This window comes from Heterodontus francisci, chromosome 14 (assembly GCF_036365525.1).
Source record: "Heterodontus francisci isolate sHetFra1 chromosome 14, sHetFra1.hap1, whole genome shotgun sequence".
Lineage (NCBI taxonomy): Eukaryota > Metazoa > Chordata > Chondrichthyes > Heterodontiformes > Heterodontidae > Heterodontus > Heterodontus francisci.
The window spans coordinates 103865438-103879972 of NC_090384.1; the positions used below are offsets into that span (position 1 = coordinate 103865438).

General features: G+C 43.6%; 1 protein-coding gene across 1 annotated transcript in view; it reads left to right on the forward strand.

Annotated features, from left to right (window-relative positions):
• Window positions 1-14535, forward strand: part of LOC137376924 (endoplasmic reticulum-Golgi intermediate compartment protein 2-like) — a 60627-nt gene that overhangs the window by 24685 nt on the left and 21407 nt on the right. Inside the window, exon 9 of the mRNA XM_068045878.1 lies at window positions 10062-10160. Coding sequence (XP_067901979.1) covers window positions 10062-10160 — 99 coding nt within the window. The remainder of the gene's footprint in view (window positions 1-10061; window positions 10161-14535) is intronic.

Below are 14535 nucleotides of genomic sequence, written 5' to 3' on the forward strand. Positions count from 1 at the left end.
TAGAATCAGGGTCACAAGCTGGTGAGAGAACCACACACACGCCCAAGCAGCTGGCTGAGGCTGAGCCAGCCGAGGCCACCAACGGTCGGAGGACTGTGGGTGGCCAGGCCCATGCTGAGCCCCAAGATGATAATGAGCCTCTGGTATCGACAGCGCAGGGCATGCTGGATTTGCAGAGAGAACATACAGTATTTCCTATATCTGTTTTTTTTTGCACTGGAGTATTGCCTGTACCTTTCCCTTGACTTTTAGTTCCATCCCTCCTGGACTGTGTCTGTTGGTTACAGGCAATGCGTTGATAACCACGGTTCGTTGTCTGATAAAACTGTTATGCTTGCTCCAGTGTCTAGTTAAAAGTTGGTGATATCTCCATTCAGATATATATCAGCAGTCCAGAATGCATGATTAGGATCACTGATGACCAAGGAATTTTTCTGATTTCTCTTCTGGTGCAGATTGTTCAACTTCATTCATAGCTCTATGCGTGAACATGTTTTCTTTAGAACCTTTGAAAATAGAGGTTTTACTTTGGCACATCTTCCCAAAATGGCCAACGCTCTTGCAGTGAAAGTATTTTCTTTTGTTTGCAGGACAGTGCTCGAGCTTGTGGGTCTTTTTGGCACCGCAGTGCTGATAGGGTTTCATGGTGTCTTGCACCTTCCCTCCCAAGTGTACATCCTTTTCTAATGCATCATTTATAGTCCTGTGCTTAAGGAACTGTACAGTCATTGGAGGTTTCCTGAACCAAGGTTTTTCTTCATCTCTCAGGATTGCTCCATTCTGCCTACAGACCTCTGCTTGTCTCACCAGCTGTATTGATTTTTCTAGGTTGAGGTCTTCCTTAGACTGCAATAAATCTGATAGGGATTGATCAGCAACAACTACAACAAAGTGGTCTCATATTAATTCTGATTTTAAATCTCCGTATTCGCACCCTTCAACTAGCCTGTAAAGGTTATTAATAAAAGCATCTACCGGTTCACCTGGTTTCTGGACTCTTCTGCTGAATTTGGCCCTTGTTGTTCCTCAGGTCGAAATACTTATCAAAGGCTTTTAAGACCTCATCAAATTCATCTGACATCTCATTAATGCCTTGTCTTGCAATAACATTGTCTGCTATTGCTCCTATAGAATAAAGTAATGCACTGACTTGGGGGAGATGGTGGCGCAGTGGTAATGTCACTGAACTAGTAATCCAGAGGCTCGGACAAATGCCCTGAGAACACAGATTCAAATCCCACCACAGTAGCTGGTGGAATTTAAATTCAATTAATAACAGAAAGATTTGGAATTGGAAAGCTGGTCTCAGTAATGGTGCTGTGAAAACTACCATCAATTGTCTTAAAAACCCATCTGGTTCGCTCATGTCCTTTCAGGAAAGAAATATGTGACTCCAGACCCAAAGCAACATGGTTGATCTTAACTGCCCACTTAAATGGCTTAGCAAGCCTCTCAGTTGTGAAGAGTAATTAGGGATGGGAAATAAATGCTGGCCTTTACAGTAATGCCCACATCCCATGGATGAATAAAAAAAAATTGACATATTCTGATTCAGACTTGCTGTCTAATTGAGAAGCAATTCTGTACCTCAAAAATCTTTTTCCCCACAGTGACCAGTTTTGAGTTTGATTTGGTCCTTCCAGGTGTTCAACCTCTCTAGTAGTGTAAATGTAAGAACCATAGCTTCTCTAAACTTTCTAGGTAGTTTTCTTTCTATTCTAAATTTTCCTTCCTGTACTGGAAGTTTTCCTGTGCTTTTTGGAAGTTTTCCCGTGTTTTTCAGCCTCACAGTAGCCTCATGTAATGCCACCAACCTTCGATCTGCCTTTGCTAAGGATTTGTTTGGTTTTCCCGGTGCTGCTTGTATAGTGCACCATTAGAAACAATTTTCTACCCTTTTTTAAGGGCCCCTCACCAGATCCCCGACCGTTGGTTGGTTCTCCAACTCAAAGCCTGTGATCGCTGGACCGGGATTGTTTTTCACAGACCACCACACCTCTGTGGAGCAGCCTGAATCCCTCTGCAAGCTGACTGCCTGACTCTGCTCTTCACAGCCTCTTGTTGAATTCTGTAGTTTTGGTGCTACTTTTTCCAGGTCTGACGATAATCAAATTTCTCTTGGTGTTGTATAGCAAGAACCACCGCTGTTCACCGTTGCCACCATGTTGTATGTTTGATTACTCTACCAGAGAGATTACTGAGTTTTTGGTACTGTTTAACTATATCTATTTATTACATCTTAAGGAAATATTTACACTTTACTTAAACATATCTAACTCCTCTGATGGTCATGATGCTTCTTCTCAAGTCTCTTTCACATGTGATCTCTTACATCATCATAGTGGGAGGTGTTACTCACAACATCCCAGACCCTTTTACTGCAAGTTCCTGTACGCTGGTTCTCTTCAGTGCTGGTGATCTTTCTATTGAGTAAGAAATGTTTGTTGATATTTGGCCCTTGTCTATCAGTACAGTAAGGCACATTGGTACAGAAAGTGGCCTAAGGTATTAACAAAAGGTTTTCAAAAAGTAATTTAAAGTTGCACATTGCACTGAGTTACACTAAGGCTTGATATGAGGCAAAACAGTCTTGGGTGTAGTTTCACTCACATCTGGGACCAAATGTACAGGAGTCAACTGCACACTGAAGGAGGCAGACTGGGAACTACAGAATGTGTTCAACAAAATATGGACCATGAGAGATTTGATTTACTACAGACAAGTGCCAACCACCTGACCTCTACCACCTAGAAGAACAAGAGCAGCAGATGCATGGGAACACCATCACCTGCAAGTTCCCCTTCAAGCCACACGCCATCCTGACTTTAAACTATTTCGCCGTTCCTTCTCTGTCATTGGGTCAAAATCCTGGAACTTCCTTCCTAACAGCACTGTGGATGTACCTATCCCACATGGACTGCAGCGGTTCAAGAAGGCAGCTCACCACCACCTTCTCAAGGGCAATTAGAGGATGGGCAATAAATTCCAAGATTGGGAAATAGCCAAAGATGAAGTTGAAAGTGATGAACAATCAGCAAATCTAACTAATGCAGAACAGCAATTAAGAAAGCAAATAGAATGTTAAACAGTGGTCAGAACAGTAAAGTACAAGTCAGGAAATCATTGTCAAAACTGTACAGAGTCCTGGTTAGTTCACCCTTGACCACTGTGTCCAGTTCTGGTCACCAAGACAGAAGGGAGACGTTCAAGCATTGGAGACAGTGAAGAGCAAACCCCCAGTTATTGGAGGACTGAGCTGTGAGCTTTACAACCTTGAAGGGAAACCACTGAGAGGTGAGCTGGAAGAAGTATACAGCAAAGCAAATGGTATGAAGGACAACGATTCAGAGCTAAATAATGGTGGTAGCATGAGAGGACAGAGGTTCAAATTATTAAAAGACAAGTTTTGGACCAATATCAAGGCCTTGCAGAGGATGTGGAGGAGATTTACTAGAATTGTACCAGGGATAAGGGACTTCAGTTATGTGGCGACTGGAAAAACTGAGAAGGGAAGATTAAGGGGAGATTTAATTCAAGTGTTCAGAATTATGAAAGGTTTTGATAGAGTAGATAGGGAGAAACTGTTTCCACTGACAGAAGGATGCAGATTTAACGTAATTGGTAAAAGATCCCAAGGGGGTGTTGAGGAGAATTGCTTTTACTCGCTGATTGTGATCTGGAATGTGCTGCCATTGGCAACCGTGCCTTCAGCTACCGAGATCCTAAACTCTGATTTACCTCCGTAAACCTGTCCACCTTTCTGCCTCTCTTTCCTCCTCTAGAATGCTCCTTAAAGCCTACCTCTTTGACCAAACTTTCAGTCATCTGCCCTAATGTCTCTTTATGTAGCTCGGTATCAAATTTCACTTGATAGAGGTTCCTATGAAGCTCCTTGGGATGTTTTACTACCTGAAAGGCACTATATAAATGCAAGTTGTTGGTGTAAATACATTTTTAATGGCATTATATGTGATAATTACTGCAAAACAACCTCCCAGGCCTAGAAAATTTTATTTTCAAAGTATGGAGTCTCATTCCTTCAGAAGTTAATTAGTGGTGAAGATTTAAAAGAAAAGACAATTAAAATAATTCGTGCTTACTTCTTCTGGTGCTTACCACTCCCTCTTAATCCCATCAGTCTTTCAACATCTTTATTTCATTTCCTATGCATGATTTTAATTTAATTTAGAATTTCTGCTTTACACTTCCTGGTTTGTATTTTGCGTGGCTCATTGTGGATTTTTCAATCTAATTGGTTGAAGAGCATTGCTGTTTCTTTTCCTGCTCATGCACACTTGTACATGATGCCATGCAGGATCAGATGTCAGATTTGAACAAGTCTCCCCTCAAAAGCCTGCAAAAACTCTGTGGGCAGCTGTCAGTCGGGTGAATGGCAAGTGCTGTCCCTGTGCTATTAAACACAAAACCCATACCATTTGCTTGGCATTAGTAGCCACTTTAGAGCAACAAGAGCTATTAGCAAGTTATACTGCTGGCTGCGAACAGCTATCGCAGTCAGAGCACTACGGTTTAATGCTGAGATGTACACGGATCTACTCCCCAGTATCCAAATGCCAGAGGAACTTGCAATATTATAAAAGAGACAATTAAAGTTTCCCTTTCACAGGTTGCAGTTATGCTGCAGTCTATTGAGCCAAAGTGGTGTCCAAATGCATCCTTTAGGTCGTCCCAGGTTGTTTCTGTTAAACCAGGTTGACACCGAGCACTGCTCAAAAATGGTACTGACATTAATCTTGTACCTGCAGCATACCTGAGGACAATACCAATAACCCAGAGCTTTATTTATTTTATTTTTCATTTAGAGATACAGCACTGAAACAGGCCCTTTGGCCCACCGAGTCTGTGCCAACCATCAACCACCCATTTATACTCTTCTTTTCTTTCTTTTGGGCCTCCTTATCTCGAGAGACAATGGATACGCGCCTGGAGGTGGTCAGTGGTTTGTGAAGCAGCGCCTGGAGTGGCTATAAAGGCCAATTCTGGAGTGACAGGCTCTTCCACAGGTGCTGCAGAGAAATTTGTTTGTTGGGGCTGTTGCACAGTTGGCTCTCCCCTTGCGCCTCTGTCTTTTTTCCTGCCAACTACTAAGTCTCTTCGACTCGCCACAATTTAGCCCTGTCTTTATGGCTGCCCGCCAGCTCTGGCGAATGCTGGCAACTGACTCCCATGACTTGTGATCAATGTCACACGATTTCATGTCGCGTTTGCAGACGTCTTTATAACGGAGACATGGACGGCCGGTGGGTCTGATACCAGTGGCGAGCTCACTGTACAATGTGTCTTTGGGGATCCTGCCATCTTCCATGCGGCTCACATGGCCAAGCCATCTCAAGCGCCGCTGACTCAGTAGTGTGTATAAGCTGGGGATGTTGGCCGCTTCAAGGACTTCTGTGTTGGAGATATAGTCCTGCCACCTGATGCCAAGTATTCTCCGAAGGCAGCGAAGATGGAATGAATTGAGACGTCGCTCTTGGCTGGCATACGTTGTCCAGGCCTCGCTGCCGTAGAGCAAGGTACTGAGGACACAGGCCTGATACACTCGGACTTTTGTGTTCCGTGTCAGTGCGCCATTTTCCCACACTCTCTTGGCCAGTCTGGACATAGCAGTGGAAGCCTTACCCATGCGCTTGTTGATTTCTGCATCTAGAGACAGGTTACTGGTGATAGTTGAGCCTAGGTAGGTGAACTCTTGAACCACTTCCAGAGCGTGGTCGCCAATATTGATGGATGGAGCATTTCTGACATCCTGCCCCATGATGTTCGTTTTCTTGAGGCTGATGGTTAGGCCAAATTCATTGCAGGCAGACGCAAACCTGTCGATGAGACTCTGCAGGCATTCTTCAGTGTGAGATGTTAAAGCAGCATCGTCAGCAAAGAGGAGTTCTCTGATGAGGACTTTCCGTACTTTGGACTTCGCTCTTAGACGGGCAAGGTTGAACAACCTGCCCCCTGATCTTGTGTGGAGGAAAATTCCTTCTTCAGAGGATTTGAACGCATGTGAAAGCAGCAGGGAGAAGAAAATCCCAAAAAGTGTGGGTGCGAGAACACAGCCCTGTTTCACACCACTCAGGATAGGAAAGGGCTCTGATGAGGAGCCACCATGTTGAATTGTGCCTTTCATATTGTCATGGAATGAGGTGATGATACTTAGTAGCTTTGGTGGACATCCGATCTTTTCTAGTAGTCTGAAGAGACCACGTCTGCTGACGAGGTCAAAGGCTTTGGTGAGATCAATGAAAGCAATGTAGAGGGGCATCTGTTGTTCACGGCATTTCTCCTGTATCTGACGAAGGGAGAACAGCATGTCAATAGTCGATCTCTCTGCACGAAAGCCACACTGTGCCTCAGGGTAGACGCGCTCGGCCAGCTTCTGGAGCCTGTTCAGAGCGACTCGAGCAAAGACTTTCCCCACTATGCTGAGCAGGGAGATTCCACGGTAGTTGTTGCAGTCACCGCGGTCACCTTTGTTTTTATAGAGGGTGATGATGTTGGCATCGCGCATGTCCTGGGGTACTGCTCCCTCGTCCCAGCACAGGCATAGCAGTTCATGTAGTGCTGAGAGTATAGCAGGCTTGGCACTCTTGATTATTTCAGGGGTAATGCTGTCCTTCCCAGGGGCTTTTCCGCTGGCTAGGGAATCAATGGCATCACTGAGTTCCGATTTGGTTGGCTGTATGTCCAGCTCATCCATGACTGGTAGAGGCTGGGCTGCATTGAGGGCAGTCTCAGTGACAGCATTCTCCCTGGAGTACAGTTCTAGGTAGTGCTCAACTAATCCCACATTAATCCCATATTCCTACCACATTCCCACTTTCCCTCAATTCCCCTACCTACACTAGGGGCAATTTATAATGGCCCATTTACCTGTCAACCTGCAAGTCTTTGGCTGTGGGAGGAAACCGGAGCACCCGGCAGAAACCCAGGCAGTCACAGGGAGAACTTGCAAATTCCGCACAGGCAGTACCCAGAATTGAACCCGGGGCGCTGGAGCTGTGAGGCTGCGGTGCTAGCCACTGAGCCGCTCTTTGTTGCTACAAGAGTGTAGAAGGGGAAAGTCAACTCAACTTGTCTTAGCTTGCCCACCCAGAATAAATCATCAAATCTTGGGCCATTCAACCCAACGTGCCTATGTCTGTTTGAATGAATTATCCAAGTAATCCCTCTCTTCTTTCCCCAAAGCCCTGCAATTTTTTTCTTTTCGAGTATTTATCCAATTTCCTCTTGAAAGCTGTTATTCAATCAGTTTCCATCTCCCTTTCAGGCAGAGTGTTCCAGGTCATCACAACTTGCTGCGTAAAAAACATTTCTGGTTCTTCAGCCAATTGTTTAGGAATAGGCTCCAATAATGAAATGCCAGTTCTGTGCAGTATTGAAAGGGGGTTTGTATTCCTTGAGGTCTGTACAGTCAACTCCAACACTCATCAGCCTTATATCAAAAAGCCCAACAGGGAATAAGATCAAAGGGGTAGGCTACAAGAAAAATAAAATTCTCAGAGTATCATCAACACACACACACACAGGATAAAAGCATTTTTCTCCTTTACGTTTGTACATTATAAGAATCATCTACTCAAAACAACAGAGCACAAAAGATAGAAAGAGTGTCTCAGTGTCGTATCACTATCAGAGATTATAGTCTGGGAGAGTTAAATGCACTCACTTATTTTTTTCTCTGCAGTGAAGCCTATTAGTGCACTGTGAGGCTCAGCTGCTGTTTACAACACCTACAGGGTGAGTTATTCCCAAGGGCTAAGTGTCCTTAGCTTGAGAAAGCAATAAAGAAAGACTTGGATTTCTAGAGAACTTTTCATGACTTCAGGTCATCCCAAAGCACTTTACAGCCAATGAGGTGCTTTTGAAAGGGAATCACTGTTGTAATGTAGGAAAAACAGCAGCCACTTTGCATATTAGCAAGATCCCACAAGCAGCAATCAGATAATGACCAGATAATCCAAAGTTTTTTTATAATGTTGTTTGAAGGAAAGATATTGGCCTAGGACCCCGGGGAGCACTCCCCTGCTCTTCTCCGATCTCATAGTCATGGGATCGTTTACATCCATCCTGGAGAGCAGACAAAGCCTTGGTTTAATGTCTCATCCAAAAGGCACCACTTCTAACAACATAGCGTTTGCTCAGTGCTACACTGGGAGTGTCAGTCTAGATTTTGTGCTCAATTCTCTGAAAAGAGACTTAAATTCACCAGACTTTCTGACGCAAGAAGGGAAAGTGCCACCCACTGGGCCAAGGATATGGGCCCTGCTGGCTAGGCCAGCACTTATTGCCAGCCCCTAATTGCCCTGGAGAAGGTGGTGGTGAGCTGCCTTCTTGAACCGCTGCAGTCCTTGGGCTGTAGGTACACCAACAGTGCTGTTAGGAAGGGAGTTCCAGGATTTTGACAATGAAGGACGGCAAAATATTTCCAAGTCAGAACGGTGTCTGGCTTGGAGGGGAACTTGCAGCTGGTGGTGTTCCCATGCATCTGCTGCCCTTCTTCTATGAGGCAAAGGTCGCGGGTTTGGAAGATGCTGTCTCAGGAGCCTTGGTGAGTTGCTGCAGTGCATCTGGTAGATGGTACACACTGCTGCCACTGTGTCTCGGTGGTGGACGGTGTGAATATTTAAGGTGGTGAATGAGGTGCCAATCAAGCGTGCTGTTTTATCTCAGATGGTGTTGACCTTCTGAGTGTTGTTGGAGCTGCACTCATCCAGGCAAATGGAGAGTATTCTATCACAGTATTCCTTTGGGGCGGCACAGTGGCGCAGTGGTTAGCACTGCAGCCTCACAGCTCCAGGGACCCGGGTTCGATTCTGGGTACTGCCTGTGTGGAGTTTGCAAGTTCTCCCTGTGTCTGCGTGGGTTTTCTCCGGGTGCTCCGGTTTCCTCCCACAAGCCAAAAGACTTGCAGGTTGATAGGTAAATTGGCCATTATAAATTGTCACTAGTATAGGTAGGTGGTAGGGAAATATAGGGACAGGTGGGGATGTTTGGTAGGAATATGGGATTAGTGTAGGATTAGTATAAATGGGTGGTTGATGGTCGGCACAGACTCGGTGGGCCGAAGGGCCTGTTTCAGTGCTGTATCTCTAATCTAATCTAAAAAATCACACTCCTGACTTGTGCCTTGTAGATGGTGGACAGGCATTGGGGAGTCAGGAGATGAATTACTCACCACAGAAATCCCAGCCTCTGACCTGCTCTTGTAGCCACCGTACTTATGTGGCTGGTCCAGTTCAGTTTCTGGTCAATGGTGACCCCCAGGATGTTGATAGTGGAGGATTCAATGATGGCAATGCCATTGAACGTCAAGGCGAGATGGTTAGATTCTCTCTTGTTGGAGATCATTATTGCCTGGCACTTGTGTGGAGCAAATGTTACTTGTCACTTATCAGACAGGCCCGAATATTGTTCAGGTCTTGCTGAATGTGGACACGGACTGATTCAGTATCTTAGGAGTTCCAAATGGTACTGAACATTGTGGAATCATCAGCGAACATCCCCACTTCTGACTTTATGATGCAGCTGAAGATGGTTGGGCCAAGGACACTACCCTGAGGAACTCCTGCAGTGATGTCCTGGGGCTTAGGAGATGGCCTCCAACGAACACAACCATCTTCCTTTGTGCTATGTATGACTCCAACCAATGAAAAGTCTTCCCTTGATTCAAATTGACTTCAATTTTGCTAGGGCTCCTTGATGCTACAGTCAGCCAAATACTGAAGTCAAGGACAGGCACTCTCACCTCACCTCCGGAATTCACCTCTTGAATTCAGTTCTTTTGTCCAGGTTTGGACCAAGGCTATAACGAGATCTGGAGCTGAGTGGGCCTGGCTGAACCTTAACTGAGCATCAAAGAGCAAGTTGTTGCTGATAAGTGCCGTTTTATAGCACTCTTAACAACACCTTCCATCAGGTCAATAAGGCCATTTAAAAATAAGCAAATTTCCAGATGGAGCATTAACACCGACTGGACTGGTTGGGCCGAATGGCCTGTTTCTGTGCTGTAGATACTTTGTAACACTTTGTAATTTCTTTGCTTACAGTGTACAATTTCTCCCATCGAATTGACCATTTGTCATTTGGAGTGCCGAGTCCTGGATTAATCCACCCACTAGATGGCAGTGAGAAAATAACAGAGACAAGTGAGTTAATATAGCAAAGCCCCTCACTGGGGCACAGATTTAAAGCATTTGGGACCAATGATTTACGGTGACTGGATAAGACAAATTCCATTTTATTACATGTGATTCTGGGATTGTCATTTTTGAAACAAATGTTTTTGCAGCTAGGTTTCTGAACATGGTTTTCAATGAAAGCTATAAATCAGGAAGAGACCTTGGTTAGGTGGGGTCATCCACATTTTAAAATGATAACAGATTTTTGTGAAGGACTTAACTTTAAATTCCGGTTTACCACCATGATTTTTAATCTCTGAAAAATGTTTTTTTTTTAAATATTGGCCAACAGTTTAATGCAAAAAAAAATCAATAAACACTGGCCTGGATTTTGCGTTGGTAATGACGGGGAAATTGTCTGTGGATCTGTGGTCAAAGTCATTACACCACGGAAACTGACAGCAACTTTGGAAGTCCACACGTGCGCAGAATAATGCAGAAATCCAGAAATTGCTGTCAATGAATCCACATTCCTCCACAGGGCGTGCTGTAGAAGTTCCAACAAAATTCATGTATGACTGCATTATGGAAGGTAAAATAAAGATAAACAGTCTTAAACAAAAACTTAAGTTTTTAAAAATATGTGAATTTTCAAAATTAATTATGGATAAATTTGACATACCACAAATATAAAATTTGCTTTATAGGACCAGTGAGAATGCTCAGCAGTAATTCTGAAGCAAACTCCACTGCTACCATGAAACTCATGAAAATGTTACACCTTGTTGAATGTGGTGTAACTGGGTTTTTAACAGCATATTAACTTCAGAATTACTGCTTAACACCCTCACTGGTCCTGAAAAGTGAATTTTATATTTGTGGCATGTCAAATTTCTCCATAATTAATTTTAAAAATCCACACATTTTTAAAATCATAAGGTTTTTGTTTTAAACTCTGTTTATCTTTATTTTACCTTCTATAATGCAGTCATACATGAATTTTGCTATCTGATATTTTACATTCAAAGTGAAAGGTTTTAACTTCCTGGTTTGCTGTGTGTGAATACTTCAATTTGATTGGTTGTCATTCTGCTTGCTGACATCACTGCTGCTGCAGGTCTTGGAGATCCCCTTGATTTGGCACCAGATTTAACCTGCCAACGTGAAAGGGGAAATCCATGCCTCAGAAACCACTAGATCCTTCTAAGCAGTTTTCTTCAAGGTCAGCAGTTAGTGCCCTCCCTTTGCTGCTGACTGCAAAATCTGGGCCAATATTATTTTCGTCATGAGTTCAGAAATACAAATACGAATAAAGATTTGAAACGTTAGGTCTTTTGTCATTAGATGAATGGAGGTTATGTGCTGATACGATAGTGTTTAAAATTATAAAAGGATTACATTGTACTACATAGGATACACAATGCAGAAATAGGCCATTTGGCCCAACCAGTCCATGCCAGCATTACTCCACCAAGCCTCCTCTTGTCTTTCCTCATCTAAATCTATCACCAAAACACTTTATTCCCTTATCTCTCATATGTTTATATGCATCTATGCCTCTTAAATGCATCTATAATATTCACCTCAACCATTCCCTGTGGGAGTGAGTTCCACATTCTCACCACTCTCTGGGTGCAGTTTCTCCTGAATTCTCTATTTGAAATCTTGGTGACTCTTATACTGATGGAACAATGCTCTTCCCCACAAGTGGAAACATTCTCTCCATGTCTATTCTATCAAAACCTTTCATAATTGTAAAGACCTCTTTTAGGATGGGACAAGGTATCTAGAAGCAGACTGATTCCAGCGTTTGAAGGGGTCTAGAATGAGGGGCTGTAGATACAATATTAAATCCAAATCTGTGAAAAATTTGCAGGGCGATAGGGAAAGAAAGGGAGTGGCACTAATTGCATCACTCTTTCAAAGATGCGCTACAATCACGATGGGCCAGATGGCCTCCTTCTGTGTGGTAAGAGTCTATGAGTTGATGTTCTAGAAACAGAACACACAGGGACAACTATTTGTGTGTATATAAATCTCTGTACATACCTGTGAGTGTTTTACATTATATTTATACATACAGCTGTTCATTTGTTCTACCACTGACAGGTTGCATTAGGGATTAGTTTACAGATTTCCAGCATTTTCTGTTTTTGTTTCAATTGAACAGGCTTTAGAATAGAATATAATAATTAGGAGGGTAATGTAGAGCCTTGGTTACTCCACATTTGGAGCATTGTGCACAGTTCTGGTCTCCTTACTACAAAAAGACCAAAAGCAAATGAAAAAAAAGTACCTTTGCATGACCACCTGACATCTCAAAGTGCTTTACAGCCAATGAAGTACTTTTGAAGTGTTGTCACTGTTACGACCAGGTGTGAAAGGTGTCCCCCTTTGTGAATCCTAGTTCACTGTTTTCCAATTATAAGACAAAGAAACCAATTCACACAGACTTTCTCAGGTTTAAAAAAGAAAGATGAAATTTTATTAAACCTTGAAACTTAAACTCTATTACGGTTCACGCCTACGGATATACGACGTGCCACGCTAGCATGTACACGCGATATACACATGCAGATGGGAACAGAAAAGAGAAGAAAATATAAGTACAACAGTCAGAGGCAATATCTTGTTACTGTTTCTCAAGCTCGCTGTAGTCCTTTTGTAAGTAGTCTTGCTTTTCATTGGGGCCCAGTAGTCTTCTTAAAACCTTGTTCATGTAGCAAACCTTTCTCTCTTTGAGTTTCATGTGCTTTCACAAGATTTAGTTCCATGGGAAGGAGATGGAAGGCAGGCAGGAGAGGCTGTAATTAATGCTTCAGTTCCGGGAGAGATCTTTACTCCATAAGCACACAGCTTTGTCTCTGTTCAAAATCTGTTTTTCCAGTTTGAAACTCCCCGAGTTGACCAGCAGATGGTCACATGACCGACTGGTTTGACCAGGTCTCGTTCTGTGTATTGGGGGCAGGGATTGGCTCCCTTTGTTTCCACATTGTCTGGTACTATGCAAATGTCTTTCCAGTCAGGAACTTGCAATTTTTAATTTTAATTTTAATGCTCATGTGGCAAAATATCGTGCGCCTCAGTCTGGCAGGTGGAGGGTTTGCCTGACATCAATAACAGAAGAAAGAACTTGTCTAGAGTTCCTTTCAAAACCTCAGAACATTCCAAAACAATTTACACCCAATCAATTTAAAGAAATAGATAATTCTGAGAAATTTCAAGTGGAGTCACTGTTGTAAAGTAGGAAATGCAGCAGCCAATTTGCACACAGCAAGACCCCACAAACAGCAATGTGATAATGACCACATGATCTTTTTTGTGATGTAGATTGAGGGATAAATATTGGCCAGGATACCGGGGAGAACTTCCCTGCCGTCCTTTTAAATAATGTCATGGGATCTTTCATATCAACCTGAGAGGCCAAATGGGGCCTTGGTTTAAACATTTCATCCAAAAGAGACACCTCCAACAGGGCAGCATCCTCTCTGTGCTACACTGCAGTGTCAGCCCTGAAATTTGTGTCCAGTGATGGACTTGAACCCACAAGCTCCTAGACTCAGAGATGAGGGTAACCCTCTGAGCCACAGCTGACACAAAGCACTGCAGAAAGTGCAGAGGAGATTTCCAAGAGCACAAGAAATTGGAGCAGGAGTAGACCATATGGCCCATCGAACCTGCTGCGCCATTCAATCCGGTCGTGGCTGATCGTTTGGCTTCAACTCCACTTTCCCACCCACTCACCATATCCACTGACTCCCTGAGAGACCAAAATTCTGTCCATCCCAGCCTTAAATGTATTCAATGATGGAGCATCCACAACCCTCTGGGGTAGAGAATTCCAAAGATTCCCAACCCTTTGAGTGAAGTAATTTCTCCTCATCTCAGTCCTAAATGATCGGCCCCTTATCCTGAAAGCGTTCCCCCGTGTTTTTGATTCCCCGAACAGTGGGAAAAGTCTCTCAGTGTCTACCCTATCCAGCCCCTTCAAACTCTTATGTTTCAACGAGATCGCCTCTCATTCTTCTAAACTCCGGAGAGTATCGGCAAAGATGTTATCTGAATTGAGAAGTTGCAACGAGCAGGAAAGACATTATAGAGAAAACCAAAGAGAAACCTGATAGTGGTCAATGCCAACACTAAGACTGCCTATTTCTACCTCTGTAACTTTGTCCAACTCCACCATTGCCTCATCTCATCTGTTGCTAAAACCATCATCCATGCATTTGTTACCTCCGGATTTGACTATTCCAACACACTCCTGGCCAACATCCCATATTCCTTTTTTTTACTTTTCATTCCTGGGATGTGGGCGTTGCTGACTAGGCCAGCATTTACTGCCCATGCCTAACTGCCCTTGAGAAGGTGGTGGTGATCTGCCTTCTTGAACCGCTGTGGTCCA